This window comes from Hyaena hyaena, unplaced genomic scaffold (genome assembly GCF_003009895.1).
Source record: "Hyaena hyaena isolate Hyena2069 unplaced genomic scaffold, ASM300989v1 scaffold_157, whole genome shotgun sequence".
NCBI classification, from domain to species: domain Eukaryota; kingdom Metazoa; phylum Chordata; class Mammalia; order Carnivora; family Hyaenidae; genus Hyaena; species Hyaena hyaena.
In genome coordinates, this window is record NW_024080789.1 from 1,054,525 (window position 1) to 1,069,112 (window position 14,588).

Below are 14,588 nucleotides of genomic sequence, written 5' to 3' on the forward strand. Positions count from 1 at the left end.
CATCTGCGACAAGAGCCTCTCTTCCAGTCAAGAGCAGGGGCTGCATGAAATCTAATAATGACCTAAGCGCTCCTTAGGTATGTGGCCATCCCTGCGCTCACAACAACCCTACACGGGGGTTTCAGGTCGTGCCCTAATGTTACAGATGGAGAGACAGGCCCACCAGTGAGAAAAGGCTCGTCCAAGTTCACGCAGCTAGCAGTAGCAGTCCATCAGGTCTGACTTCCCAGTCTGCACTTTTTACCTCTAATCCCTAAGGCAGGACACCATGCTTAGAGGATTCCAGAGTCAGTGGGCATTGGCCTGGCCAGCCAGTGCAGTGACAAGGGATGGCCCCTGGAATTAGACAGATTCGCATTTTGGCTCGGTCCCTGAACAAGCCACTTCTTTTGAGCCTGGATATCCACATCTGTAAAGTGGGACAATACCTTTCCCCCAGGGTTGTACTGAAAAGAAGAAATAGGATATGTGAAGAATCTACTAGCAGCCCAAGCATGGAGACACCCGGTAAAGAGCAGCTACCAGCCTCATCGTCGCCATTGTCCTCCTGATCACTTGAACTAAGAGGCACTCCTTTCTCTCCTTTTCCTAATGAACTAGAGTACAGCCCTGAGCTACCCCTGCTGGAGACTAGAACACTATTCCCCTGAGGCTTGCTCAGGATGGTAAGCGGAAGGAGAAGAGAAAGAAGGAGTCCTTACAGGTGCCCCGCGTTGCCCATCCTAGAAGGTGGCCAGAGGTGTGCCCCATCTTTCCATCCCCACAGCCACCTCCCTAGTCCAGACCTTGTTCTCTGCAGGCTTCCTGGCTCCTGGCCTCAGTCCTCTCCAATCTGTGTCCCACTTAGCAAGACCCATCACTCCCCAGCTTAAAAACCGCCCCCATCTCCTTAGCAGAGTCCGCCCCACAGTGGCCCTCACCCTCTAACACAGCCCCCTCCTTTCTCCAGAACGCCTCCAGCCACGCACAAGCCCGCACTTCCACCTGCCGGTCCACTAGGCAGGAATGCTCTCCCCATCACTCCCTCTTCCTGTGATGGCTCTCACTCCTCCTCTGGGGTCCCCTCAAAGTCTCTGAGAAGCTGCCTGGAATCCCAGCCCGCACCCAGGGGTAGGGACCCCCTCCTCTGCGTCATAGCACTTTGTTCCTCAGTTAGCATGCTGTAGGGGAAGTAACATGATTTACTGCTTTACAGATCTGTCTTCCCGACTGTCCTCTCTTTCCCTAGGCCGTGGCCTGGGCTTATTCGCCACACGCTCTCCCTGAGGCTGCAGGGCGTCTAGCGCACAGTAGGCACTTAGCAAATGTTTAGAACATGAATAAAGGCTGACTGCAACTCAATAAAAGGAAAAGCTTTCTAATGATCAGAGTTATCCACAGGTAAATGGGCTGCTAGCAAGCTCCCTGTCGCTGGGGGAGTGAAGCTAGAGTCACCAGCAGGGAGGGGTGGTGTCAGGGATGTGAATTCATTGGTGGCCTGGATTCCTAAAGACACAAACCACGGACAAGCTTCACTGGAATCCCCTGAGAGTGTTAGTTACTAATAGAGATTCCCCAACTCGGGACTTCGTGACGCTGCAAGGCTGCGGCAGGCCAGAAATCTGCATTCAAAACATCATCCCCAGGAAACTTTGAAACGCAGTAGTTTGGGGACTAATGAACCTTGTGGCCTTTGAGGCCATTTGTAGTAAGGTTTCGTGTGTGAAGACCCTTAGTAAACTGTGAAGCGCTGTCCAGAAGTCTTGGCTCCAAGATGTCACCGGAACACCAAGCTAGGGGAATTGAATATTCAGGCTGGGGCTACAGCTCCTCGGATTCAGGGAGGTTGCGGACCCAGCCCTGGGCCACTCTGTTGAAGTTGGGTCTGAGACGGAGGAGTTCCAAGCCACTGATGAGCTCCGGGACGAAGGGGGTGCCTGCCCTGGGAACCGTCTCCCCAGTCAGGGGTCCTCCAAAGGGCACCGGGGTCCTGGGGAGAGAAGAGCAGCAGAAGAGGCGGGCTGTGTGGGGGAGGGACAGCAGAGCACTGACATGCGGGTCACCCTGTGGGGCCCCCTCCCTGCCTCCCTCTGGGCCTCAGTTTCCCCACCTATACAAGAAGGCTTTGTACTATCTTTAACAGGTTTCACTGGCCCTGCCCATTCCCCAGTCTGCTTCTAGTGGGGATGGCTTTTTGCATAGGAATGGAATTTTCAAACCTAGAATTGGCTTGTCCCAGACAAAAATCTGGGTTCCCCTTAAGTAAGCTCCAGAAGCCAGAAGAGCTGGAATGGGGTTTTTCCTTTCTCTGCTCTTATCCCCTTAGGACAAGGGAGAATTAGAGAGGGAAGAGAGGGTTAGAAAAAAGCACTGAGAGAAAAAGCACCTGATAGCTCCGTTGGTTAAGCAACTGACTTTTGATTTCAGCTCAGGTCATGATTTTCTGGTTCATGAGTTCAAGCTCCATTTTGGGCTCCACACTGCCAGTGCAGAGCCTGCTTGGAATTCTCTCTCAATCTCTCTCTCTCTCTCTCTCTCTCTCTCTGCCCTTTTTGTGCATAGGCATTCTCTCTCTCAAAATAAATAAACTTTATAAAAAGAGCACTGAGGATCAGGAAATGCAAATTATAAAAGAGACACGCCATTTGTCACCCATAAGACTAAGAAATAATTTGATAATGGGGCAAAGTTTCCCTCAGACACTGCTGATTGGAGGGTAAACTGGTGCTGCTACCTTGGAGGACAATTTGGCAGGATCTTTTTAACCTAAAAATGTGCAATTGCACCGGTAAGCATACAGCTTAGGTAAGCACACGCACAGACAAACGATACAAGCAGTGATTGGTGACAAACCAGAAACAGCCCCTACATCCATGGGCAGAGAAATGGACAAGACATGTGTTGTCTATTCACATGGGGGAATACCATACAGCAGCTTAAAAGGCATGAAAAGATCTGTATGTATTATGTAGGATAGATTCCAAAAGCACACTGTTGAGTCAAAAAGGCAAGCAAGTTACACAGTGAAATACTAAGTATACAAATGCACACTAAACTTAAAACCATGCCTTCCCCTATAGGAAGGTAGCTGCTGGTAGAAAATGATCTGAGGGGCTCCTGGGTGGCTTAGTCGGTTAAGCGTCCGGCTTTTGCTTAGGTCATGATCTCGCGGTTCGTGGGTTCGAGCCCCCCGTAGGGCTCTGTGCTGACTGCCGGCTCAGAGCCTGGAGCCTATTTCAGAGTCTGTATCTCCCTCTCTCTCTGACCCTCCCCTGCTGGCGCTGCCTCTCTCTCTCTCTCCTAGAAATTAAAAATTAAAAAAAATATTTAAAAAAAAAGAAAAGAAAATGATCTGAAAACATAGACACCAACCTGACAACGGTGTTCTATTTGGGAAGGGAGCTGGGACTGGAGGACGGTGAACAAAGGGACCTCTATTTATAGTGTGTGTGTGTGTGTGTGTGTAAGAGAATAGAAGCATGTTATTTTTAAACTGTTCATCTTAAGAAAATTTAAAAAGCATTGCTCGTGTAGTGTTTTCCTCGAAGCCTGGGACCAATGGGGGAGTGCTTGCCCTTGGGGTAGGAAGGCGGGCCTCGGGCCAGGGCCTGGGTTCCAGCCAGTATAGCGTCTCTGCTCGGACCACCCCGGCCGTGGCGGCAACAGCCAGGCCCCGTGGGAAAAGGCTGGGCAGCGTCCAGGCTGCACAGGCCTCACGATTCGGCTCTTGACTGGAAGCCCAGAGCCCTGGATCTGGAGCGCAGCTTGGCCACCGGCACTGCTGTTCCCCGCTTCTCAGGCTCGGTTGGCCCTTCTGTCTCAGACGGGGCCTGGGCTCGGGGCCCCCACTGATGGGAATGTGCTCCAGCCTGTCCGGGCTGCAGCGTGAGATGGATGGGGCTAGACTCGAGCTGGCCAGCCTGGAAGCCAGCGCCTGGGACTCAGTGTCTGCTGATGGTTTTAAATAGCTGGGCGGGCAGGAGCTGAGGGCCCCCGGAGGAGGGAGAGCACAGCCTCGCCTGGCAGGAGCCCCAGAACATCTGCCAACGGCTTGTGGCTTGCACGGCGCCCGTTGGGCATGGTTCTTCCTGCAGGGGCCCTCCTGGCCATCAACTGTTTGAGGGCAGTCACCTCCCTTCTGAGCGGTTTCTTCTCTGTGCGGATCACCCCCCGTGGTCAGACGGGTCTCTGAATGTGGTCTGAGCACGTGCCAGAAGAGCTGGACCACGGCCTCCTCCGGCGAACCCTCCCCTTTCTCACTCAATGCAGCCGAAGCCAGAGGAGCATTTTTCAGAAATAGCATCAGACTGAGGAAGCCGACTGCAGTTGAAATGCCTCCACCAGTGCCAGGCTCCTGTCTTGACGCCTATGATTTGTCTTTGGGCCCCTGGGGCAGAACACTAAATTTATCCCTTTCAGTTCTTCCTAGTAGCTTTTCCAACCATTATTTCAGCCTGTAACTACTCCTAATACCAATACTAATACTAATAGCTACCGTTCATTGACAGCTTACTCCTTGCTAGAAACTTTGCCTATGGCTTCTCATGCCCGCCACACAACAAACTTATGAAGAGCTACTGTAATGATACAAATGGGGAACCAGAGGCTCAGGGAAGTTAAGTCACTTGCCCCAGGTCACACAGCTAAGCAAGGAGTCTGCATGTAAGCCCGCGTGGAGCCCCATGCTCTAAACAGTACAAGCCAGTCTTCTATAGCTCTCACCTCTGCTGTCCAACGTTTCACTGCCAGCCCCCACTTTGATAGCCTCAACGCCATTCCTAGACCTCTTCCAGACCGTTGATGGACATGAGGAAAAGGCTGAGCTGATCTAGGAGAAGTGAGATCCTGGGCCCCCACCAAGGGAGGATGTCCGTCGAAGGGGTGGCACCAGGCGTGAGAGGAACATGACACTGGGCTCTGGAGTCAGGCTAACCCAGACTCGGGTTCCAGCCCTGCACGGCTCCCTTGCCTCATGCCTGCAGGCAGGTTGTTAATGTTCCTGAGTGGGAATCTTCACTGGCAGGAGAGGAAACACTGAAGCCCGTCCCCGCCCTGCTGTGCGGAGAAACCAAGATGTGTGTCACATTCATTCACCCATTCGTCCCCTGTGCATTTATGCAGGACCTACTATGTGCCGAGGCAAGAGTTCTACTGAGTTCCAGCAAGAGCTCAGTCAACGTGTGAGTGTTCAGATGGAGCTTGGCATGTCCAAGGGCTTGGGAAATGCAGCCACTACTGTGTTGTGACAGGCACCTGCACACCCTAGGGACCTCTCCCCCAGCTGCCTCCCCCCCTTACTTGTTGAAATTTCGATACTCGGCAAGGCTGGGGGTGTGACTTCTGCCGTCGCTCTGGTAGTCCCGGTAGCCGATGAACTCCTGCCAAGGGCAGCGGTAGCCCTTGGGGATGGCCGTGTGGTTGAACTTCTCTGGTGGGACGCCCTTCAGTGGCTGGGCATAGCCTGGATATGGAGCAGGGCTCATGGGAGGCAGGCAGGAGGGGCACCCGGGTGCTCTTTTCCCTCTGCCCCCACTCCCGCCCACACCGCAGATATGGTTGGCGGAGGGAAGCGGGAGCTGGGATAGAGGAGTCGGGGAGGGAGGCGTAATGCCAAAGTTGCTCCAGCAAAGGGGACGGATCCTTCTCCATCCCTGGAAGCAAGGAGGACCAGGGTGAGGGCGTCTGGAGTTGAGGCGTAGACTCTGGCTGGCTTTGTGACCTTGGGGATATTGCTGCACCTCTCTGGGCTTGTATTAGGTCTGTGGAAGGGCATGGGGGTTGGGGAGGTGGACTAGGCAGCTCTCTGGGCACTGTCCCTGCCCCACGGTGGAGCACTGCCATGCCCTGGCCCCCCAGCTCTGGTCTCAGGACCCGGAGAGGAACTCACCTGGCGCCAGGGCGCTGGGGCTGCTGGCACGCTCTGCGGGGAAGGCTGAGGACTGGGCGTCCTGGGGGCCCCCAGGCGAGGCTTGGAAGATGTGGAGCTCGGAGCTGTAGTTCTGCCCCTCAGGGCCGTTGGCAACCTGTGCACAGGGGCGGGCGCTCAGAGGCCGCAGGCTGGCCCAAGCTGCCTGGCTCCTTCCCCCGGGCTCCCCCTTTTACTGGGGCTCCCTCCATGCTCACCTTCCCCTGGGCATGAAGGGGGCCAGCCTCGGCTGCTCCTGTCGTCCCTGTCACCTTCCCCGTGGTGCTTCCATCCACCATCTGTGGGGACAAACAGACCACAGGGAGGCTCAGTGGGGCAAGGAGCCAGGGTTCTCCCAACACCAAAAAAGGGACGGGTGCCTAATCTTAGTGAGCCCTGGGAAGTGGGGCGGGGGGATGAATTAGTGTAGAACGCTAAACTCAGTGACTGGAACAGAGAGATGGGCTCTATATGTTAGTTGCTATTCTAATATTGACCCTGGGCAGATAACCTTCTTGAGTCTGTTTCCTTATCTGTGAGATGGGAGTAGTATTGATAATATCAAGCTAACAAGGCCCTGTGAGCACTAAATGAGATGATACATGTGAAGTGCATGACTAGCACTGTCTAAGGCATCGCGAAGGTAGGCATTTTGTCATCTTTACTATTGTGCATCCTGCCACATTGTCACCTCTTCGTCACCCCTTGTCTAGTCCAGGTGGAGTATGATTGGAATGGCCCTGAGTAACTGAAAAAAGCCTGCTGACTTTTGAAGCCTGAGGATAAGCCATTCTTGTCTCATCCAGCAGACTGTTTTCTGGCCTTTTCCTTCTTCCAGAGGCAGGAAGAGAAAGAGTTCTGTGTTCTCTCAAGTCTAAACTAAATCCTGCTCACTGCAAAGTCAGCCCAGAGCACTTTGTGTAGGAGCCAGAGTGCCCTCCTCACCCCAACGCCCGCCCTGCGCATTCCGCTTTATGGTTTGCACCAGGGGAGAGATGTCTAAAGAGAGAACGCTTTTCTAGGATCACACAGCAAGTCAGGGGTTCAATCTGATGGGACCGTCACTCCCCAGGGGCCAGAGGTCTTCATCTGATTCGGCTTTGGGCTAACCCCTGGCCCTCTGGGCCTCAGTTCCCCTGTAAGCACAGTGAGGACTAACTTACCGCCCTCGGGCTGGCAGCAAACTCAAAAGTGAATCTCTGTACCCGGCGCTGTCGCTTCTGGAAGAGGAGGGACCCTCTGTTGTTGCGCAGCGAGAGCTCCTCCATCATCAGGTCCTGGGGCACGCTCAGCTTCTTCCCCAGGTCCAGCAGAGGGACTGCCCAAGAGAGGTCAGAGACAGCTCTTGCCACCAGACCCTCGGGGCCCTCAGGGCTGCCCGCCTCTAAGGTGGCCTGTTCTGAGCACGAGCACGTGCCACTACCATTCCGCGGAATCTTTGCCCACCTGGTGGGCAGGAAGTGACACCTCAGAGTTTAATCTGCATGTGTTTACACTCAGTGAAATGGAGTTCTTTCAGATGTTCCTTAGCCATTTGTAGTTTTTCCATGAATTTCCTCCACAGTTCGTTGCTCACAGTGGTGGGAGCCATGAGAAATGGTCAGATTCTTGATACTGCCTAATGGTAAGCCATGGGTGTCAGCTGTGTGTGTGTGTGTAGCGAGGGGGAGGTTTCTGCCCTGAGCCACTGGCAGGAAGGAGCCGCCACTCACTGAGATGGGGAGGGCAGGAAGAGGGTGAGCAGGGGAAAGATCAGGAGTTCAAGGTGAGACGTCTGTTCTTTCCGTTTTAAAATAGACTTTTATTATTATAAAAATAGCATATATGTGCATTGAAGAAAGTTAGGAAAGAGAAAAATACCATTTCTATCACCTGGAGATTTCTACTTTTAACACCTTCGTGTATATCCATTCACATCTTTTTAAAACACTATCTATTCATGTGAGATTTCCAGCCAAAATGAAGTCATAGTTATACAAGCTTTGTGACGTGCTTTTATCAGTTACAGATCTCCACCTGTGTACACATGAAAAGACGCTCACCATCACTCATCATCAAAGACACATCAAAACCGTAATGAGATACCACCTCACACCTGTCAGAATGGCTAAAATGAACAACTCAAGAAACAACAGATGTTGGCGAGGATGTGGAGAAAGGAGAATCCTTTTGCACTGCTGGTGGGAATGCAAACTTGTGCAGCCACTCTGGAAAACAGTGTATGGAGGCTCCTCAAAAAATTAAAAATAGAACTACTCTATGACCCAGCAATTGCACTACTAGGCATTTATCCAAAGGATAAGAAAATGCTGACTCAAACGGGCACATGCACACCCAATGTTTATAGCAGCACTATCAACAATAGCCAAATTATTGAAGGAGCCCGAATGTCCATCAATGGATAAATTGATATGTGATTATATATACACAATGGAATACTACTCAGTGATGAAAAAGAATAAAATCTTGCCATTTACAACAATATGGATGGAACTAGAATGTATTATGCTAAGCAAAATAGGTCAGTCTGAGAAAGATAAATATCATGATTTCACTCATATGTGGAATTTAAGAAACACAACAGGTGAACATAGGGGAAGGGAAGGAAAAATAAGATAAAAACAGAGAGGGAGGCAAGCCATAAGAGACCCTTCAATACGGAGAACAAACTGAAGGTTGTGGGTGGGTGTTGTAAGTGATTAATCACTGGGTTCTACTCCTGAAACCCAACACTACACTATATGTTGAGTAACTTGAATTTAATAATAATAAAAGAGATCTCCACCTGTGCAAGTGAACACAGTTTTGTTTTATACAATCCCCAATCCATATTCAAATCCCCTTAATTGCCTGCAGAAATGGGCATATAAGGTTTGAAGAACCTTGAAGACACCCAAGTGGAGAAGCCGAGGAGGGCACCAGACATGTGAGCCTAGTGCTCATGGGACAAACTGACCTGAGATAAAAATGGGGGCATCGTGGGCCTACAAATGGTATTTGCTGTTGTTGTTGTTGTTGTTGTTGTTTGATGAAGACTATTACATTTACTTCTTTCTCAAGGTTAGGACTAGTTGTTACAGCCATGTAGAGGGTTTCCAGGCTATCCTTAGTTTCAGAGCCCGTCTACATTCTTTAAAAAAATTTTTTTTAACATTTATTCATTTTTGAGAGAGAGAGACAGAGCATGAGCAGAGAGAGAGGGAGACACAGAATCTGAAGCAGGCTCCAGGCTCTGAGCTGTCGGCACAGGATCCAATGCGGGGACTGAACTCCCTGACCATGAGATCATGACCTGAGCCAAAGTCGGACGCTTAACTGACTGAGCCACCCAGGCGCCCCAAGACCATCCATAGTCTTTGTGTCTTCCCTGCTGCCAAAACACACATTGTTACACATTTCCCAACAAGGGAAGGCTTTTGGAGGGAAGGAGTGACAGAGAGGTGAAGACATGGGATATGGATGGACAGAATGACCAGAGTTGTCTATCTCTAAAATCGGATACACGGAGGTCCGTGTCCCAGCTCTATAAACGGTATTTCAAGCCGGAAGGCTGGATGAGATCACTGGGGATGGGAGAATGGGTAAAAAGATCCCAAGCCTGAGCTCCAGGCCTCTAGCATTCAGACCGGGGAGGTGAGGAAGCAGCCGTGGAGGCTGGGAAGGGGACCCCTGGGGAGCAGGAGGGAATCTAGAGTGTGGTGCCCTGGGAACCAAGTGATGAAAGTTCTTTGGGGAAGATGGGTTGATCACAGAGCCAAATGCTCTGCCTCAGTGAGGAAGAGGAAGGCTAATTACTGGACATGCTCTTTATTACCATGGGGTGGCTGGTCATCCTCACAAGAGTAGTTTCTATGGAGCATTTGGGTGTGAAACCCTTATTGGAAAGTGTTAAGAGCAAATGGACAGAGGAACATTTTAGCCACACCACGAAGAAGCAATGAACCAAATCTGGGATGTGAGACATTTTATGGGGCAGCTGGCCTGGGTTCTTCAAAGAAGTGAATGACGTGGAAAAAAAGACAGCGCCAGGAGGTTGCGGGGTGGGGGAGGCAGGGTGTAGATGAAAAGAAGTTTAAGAGGCTGGCTACCAAATAAACAGTAGTCCTTTGGATCCTCATTAAAACAAACTAGAAAATTGGAGAAAGTTGACAGTGGCACTGGTTATTAGGTAGGATTAAACCAAAGTTACTAATTTTGTTCAGGGTGCTAACACCTTTGTGGCATGTAAGGAAATGTCCTTTTTATTTTATGTATGTATGTATTTATTTGTTTGTTTGTTTGTTTGTTTCAGAGAGCATGAGTGAGGGAGGGGGGCGAGAGAGAGAGAGAAAGAGAGAGAGAGAGAGAGAGAGAGAGAGAGAATCCTAAGCAGGCTCCACACTCAGCATGGAGCCTGATGTGGGGCTCAATCGCACCAGCCTGGGATCATGACCTGAGCTGAAATCAAGAGTCAGATGCTCAACTAAGACACCCAGGCCCCCCTCTTTTTGTTACTTTGGATGCATCCTGAAGTATTGAGGAGTGAAATGACATGCTCTTTGGGTTCTGCTTTGGACTCCAGGAATGAAAGGAGGGCCATGGGGATTTGTGCTCTCTATTTTTGTGTGTTAGGAAATGAACTTAATAAAATGTTAAAGAGAACGAGCGAGGAGGGGAGAAAGTATAGACAATGACATTGAGGAGTTGTGCTCTCCAGGACCTGAGGTATCTGTAGAATCAAGAGATGTTTCTTTTTAAGAGGGAGAAGTAAAAGCATGTTTTTTTGGCTGATGGGAAATTTTGACAGTGCAATAGAGAAAGGGCAGAAAGACTAGAAGAATGTCCTTGGGCGGGAGAGAGGGGCAGGGAGCGTGCCTGATGCCCAACTGGACGGATTAGCTTCAGACATGTGCAGGGAGAGGTCAGCCACCACTGGGGAAGAAAAACAGAGAACGCCAAACAGAGGTTCCCTTCTGGTTACTTAATTCTCAGTGCAATAGGAAGCAAGGGCATCCACTGGGAACAGGGACAGGGGAGGGAGCACTGGGAGTTTGGGGACAGGGGTTGCCAATGTTGTCTAAAGAGAAAAGTATGGGATGGAGACATGGGCGTGGCCGCCAGGCAGCAGCGAGGGCCAGGCAGGTGCTGTGATTCATTCCACTCAATGGGATCCAAACAGCCTTTTTAAAAAAGGAGGCTGATGATTTTTTTCATTCTTTCCACAAATAAAGACAGAGCACCTTTTACATGTTAGGAACAGAAAGAGATCCATTGTAGGATAAGAGGAGGGAGAAAAGTAAGTTTCAGAAGAATCTGTATTCTAGGATTGCACTCATATTTTAAAAAATAAGTACTAGATGTTTACACGTGTATTGAAAAATCTGAATGGGGACATGCCAAATAGTAGTAGTGACTACGTATAGGACATAGGAGGTGGGGGTCTGGAAATTGCGCTAATTTTTAACAAGAAAAGGAACTGCATACTTAAAAGCATGAAAGACTATTTATATCGAAATATAGAATAAAGAGTCCCCTGGCATCATACTGTCAAATACTACCTGAATGAATTAAAAAAAAAAATAACTTACCGATAAAATCTATTTAATGAAACAATAATATTTCTAGGCTTTCACTCTTTGGGAAAAAAGTCAAATAAGCATGTCTGAAGTTGTACATACAAGAATGTTTAGTGCAGTGAGGGCCCAGATTGTGAAACCAGGCATCAGTGTTGTGGCGGGGCTGCCCAGATGCCCTTCATCGGGGCTCTGAGTCACAACCGGCCCCTTCCACAGAGAGCTGCCTGGCTGAGCCGAGGTACTCCTGGCTCCCTTGCTGAAGGCAGGGTGAATTCCGTGGAGCCCTTATGCCAGGAGCCCCCACAAGGTCAGACTGAGCCTGGGCTAAGGATGAGCCTGTGTCCTTGCTTAGCAATTTCCCCCACCCTATCCCGCTCCTACATTGCCCTCTTCCTGAGAGTCCAACCTCAGTAAGTCACTTGTGCAAGAATCCTCAACTCTGTTCCTAGGGGTCCAGCCTGAGAGGAGCCTTCATGACTGCCAGTAAGGTGTGTGCGTATCAATATACTTAATATATTACATGCTGGGGGAACAAGGGAAAGGGACAGAGAGAGAAATCATAGCAGGAGGGAAAGGAGCCTGTAGTATGCTGCTAGTGGTGAAAAAAAAAGCAAGCTGGAGAACCCACATGTATATGTGTTTATATAAATATGTTTATATATGAACAGAAGATGGATTTACACAATTATGTTAACAGTGGTTATCTCCAGATGGTCCCATTACGAGGAACTTTCACTTTCAAAGTCATTCATGTGTGTTTTGTCTGAATATCTTATAAAATGGATGTATTATTTGTACAACCGTGTAGTCAAGAAGTAGGCTCTGGAGACCAAGAGATATGGTGTCAAATCTCAGCTCTACGGACCACTATGTATGTGACCCCCTAGTTTCTCTGAACCTCGGTTTTCTCATCTACAAAATGGGGACAATAATATCTACTTATAGAGTCATTGCTTCTGTTTATAACACAGAGCATAAAAGCTCTTAGCACAGGATCTGATGCAGAGTAAGTACATAATAATGGCAGGTGCTTTTATTATTATTACCTGACAGTGGCTGTCTTCTGATGGTGAGACGATGGGATTGTATTTTTTCTTTCTACTTTTCTTTAGTTTCAGAATTGTCTTGAGTTAATACCCTAGCAATAGTCAACAATGTATATATTTCCAGTCTGGCATAAATGTCCACATTTGGGGGTCCACAAGTAATTACTTAGACAAAGGAAAAGATAATGCATTGCCTGGTTCTTCTAGTTAGACTACCAATACCTCACAAAGTTGGCATATTTTAGCACCCAAAATCATGAAATTAAAAAAAAACGACGCCAACAAAAGGAGGCAAGGACACACAAAATAGGTTAGGACCAGTCACATATAAAGTCATACAACATGATTAGAGGCGCCTGGGTGGCTCAGTTGATTAAGCACCTGACTTTGGCTCAGGTCATGATCTCACGGTTCATGAGTTTGAGCCCCACGTCGGGCTCAGTGCTGACAGCTCAGAGTCTGGAGCCTGTTTCAGATTCTATGTCTCTGCCCCTCCCCTGCTCGCAGTCTGTCTCTCTCTCTCTCAAAAATAAAGCGTTTTTTAAAAAGTCATACAACCTAATTAAATGCTTCTTAGAATGCTGCATGGGGCAAAACCGCAGTGACGTCCATAGAGGAGGGTCTATTGGACTCAGTTCACTGTCCGCGTGTGCCAGGCTCACCTGGACACTTGCCTAAAAGGTGAATGTGTGCACCCCGCCCCCCCCGGCCCACTGAACCGGAATCCCTGGGGGTAGGTGCTGGGAATCTGCATTTTGAGCCAACACTGCCACTTCACCCTCATTCACACTAAAGCACGAGAGCTCTGACTTAATTGAATTCTGTAAAATACTTGAAATGCCCTGACGTAGGCCAAATTCACAGACTTCAGAATTACACAGAGAGTTCCAGAAGAGGTCTTATATGGTGACAAACATGGGTTTTAGATGATGTATTCGTTGGGTGAACTGGCTTGTAAGTGAAATGGGGAGCCTGCTCCGGCCAGTCTGCCTCACTCGCCCGCCACCTTGTCTCTTGCCACTGGGGCTTGTGAGACCCACAGTTACAGGAGGCAAGGGCAAGTGTATGGGGAGCTTGGGGCCATGGGTGGGCTGGATCTGGGGGCAGAGCCCTCAGTGCTCGCTTTGGGGCTGAGGTAAGGACGTAGTTGGGCCCAGGGCCCAGTCTAGGGCATTGAATCTCAGCTTCTGGGTGTGTGGGTGTCAGGGCAAGGCCCCTCCCAATGCTTCGGGAAACTTCCCAGCCCAAGTGGCAGATTCCACAGGCACTCCCTCAGGGCTGGCCTGGAACTCACACCTGTTTGCCCAGGCCTCGGGCCAACAGGCCTGCATGGCTGCACTTTGGGACCAGGATAGGATGGGGTCTGAGGAACGCACAAGGGCTAGGTCCACCTTACCTGGTCCAGTGAGGTCCCCCATGGCAGCCATCGCTGGCCCCTTCTGCTCCTTAGGGATCATCCTGTGGAAAAGAGACGCCTGCAAATGGGCCAGCCCTCCTCCATTCTTCCCCAGACCGCCTCTCAGGCCCTGGTCCACCCAGCCTCAGCCCTGACCTGCCGTGGTCCACCCTAGTCTCAAAAAAGGGCTGTCTGAGCCAGAAAGGGCTTTGGGGTCTCTGGGTACAGAGGAGGAGACTAAGGTCCAGGGGAGGTAGGGGAGGCATTAGAAGCCTCACAATTGGCTTCATATGTTGCCAGGGAGGCCCTCTTTCTTCAGGGGTGATCTCTGGGACCTGAGGGGTCGGGAGGTGGGGGTCTCAGATGACTGTCATCCACTCAGATGAGCTCTAATCAGAGGCTGAAAGAGGATGGAGGTTTAAGTCAGGGAGAGGGGGGAATGGGTGGGTTGTGAGGCTGGGGCTCCACTGAGGTCTACACAGCTGGCTCTGTCCTTTTATCCCCAGTACTTGGCTCTGAGGCTTGAGGGCACAGGCTGGCCCGAGGAAGCCAAGAGCCCCATCGCCCCCCACCCTCCATGCCCCATCTCTCGCCTTCCTCCTCCACCTCCCTCATTTGTGTCTCACAGGACTTTCCAGGGATCTTGGAGGAGATTTATAGACAAAATGAGCCCTAGAGCCCCAGAGAACCCCTGCTCCATGTCCAGA

General features: G+C 50.2%; 1 protein-coding gene across 1 annotated transcript; it reads right to left on the minus strand.

Annotated features, from left to right (window-relative positions):
* Positions 1–1,800: 1,800 nt before the first annotated feature.
* On the minus strand, positions 1,801–13,942 carry MYOZ3 (myozenin 3). Its single transcript, XM_039239486.1, has 6 exons — positions 13,882–13,942; positions 7,048–7,202; positions 6,115–6,183; positions 5,867–6,002; positions 5,278–5,440; positions 1,801–1,969 (listed from the first exon to the last, which is right to left on the minus strand). Exons 1-6 carry the CDS (start codon positions 13,940–13,942, stop codon positions 1,801–1,803), a joined length of 753 nt encoding a protein of 250 aa, XP_039095417.1.
* Positions 13,943–14,588: the final 646 nt, after the last annotated feature.

Coding starts and splice junctions, on each gene's coding strand:
- MYOZ3 (XM_039239486.1), bottom strand. CDS start 13,942: ATGATCCCTAAGGAGCAGAAGGGGCCAGCGATGGCTGCCATGGGGGAC. Junction 7,203..13,881: donor GGGGGACCTCACTGGACCAG/GTAAGGTGGACC, acceptor TCTCTTGGGCAG/TCCCTCTGCTGGACCTGGGG. Junction 6,184..7,047: donor TTGCTGCCAGCCCGAGGGCG/GTAAGTTAGTCC, acceptor TTGTCCCCACAG/ATGGTGGATGGAAGCACCAC.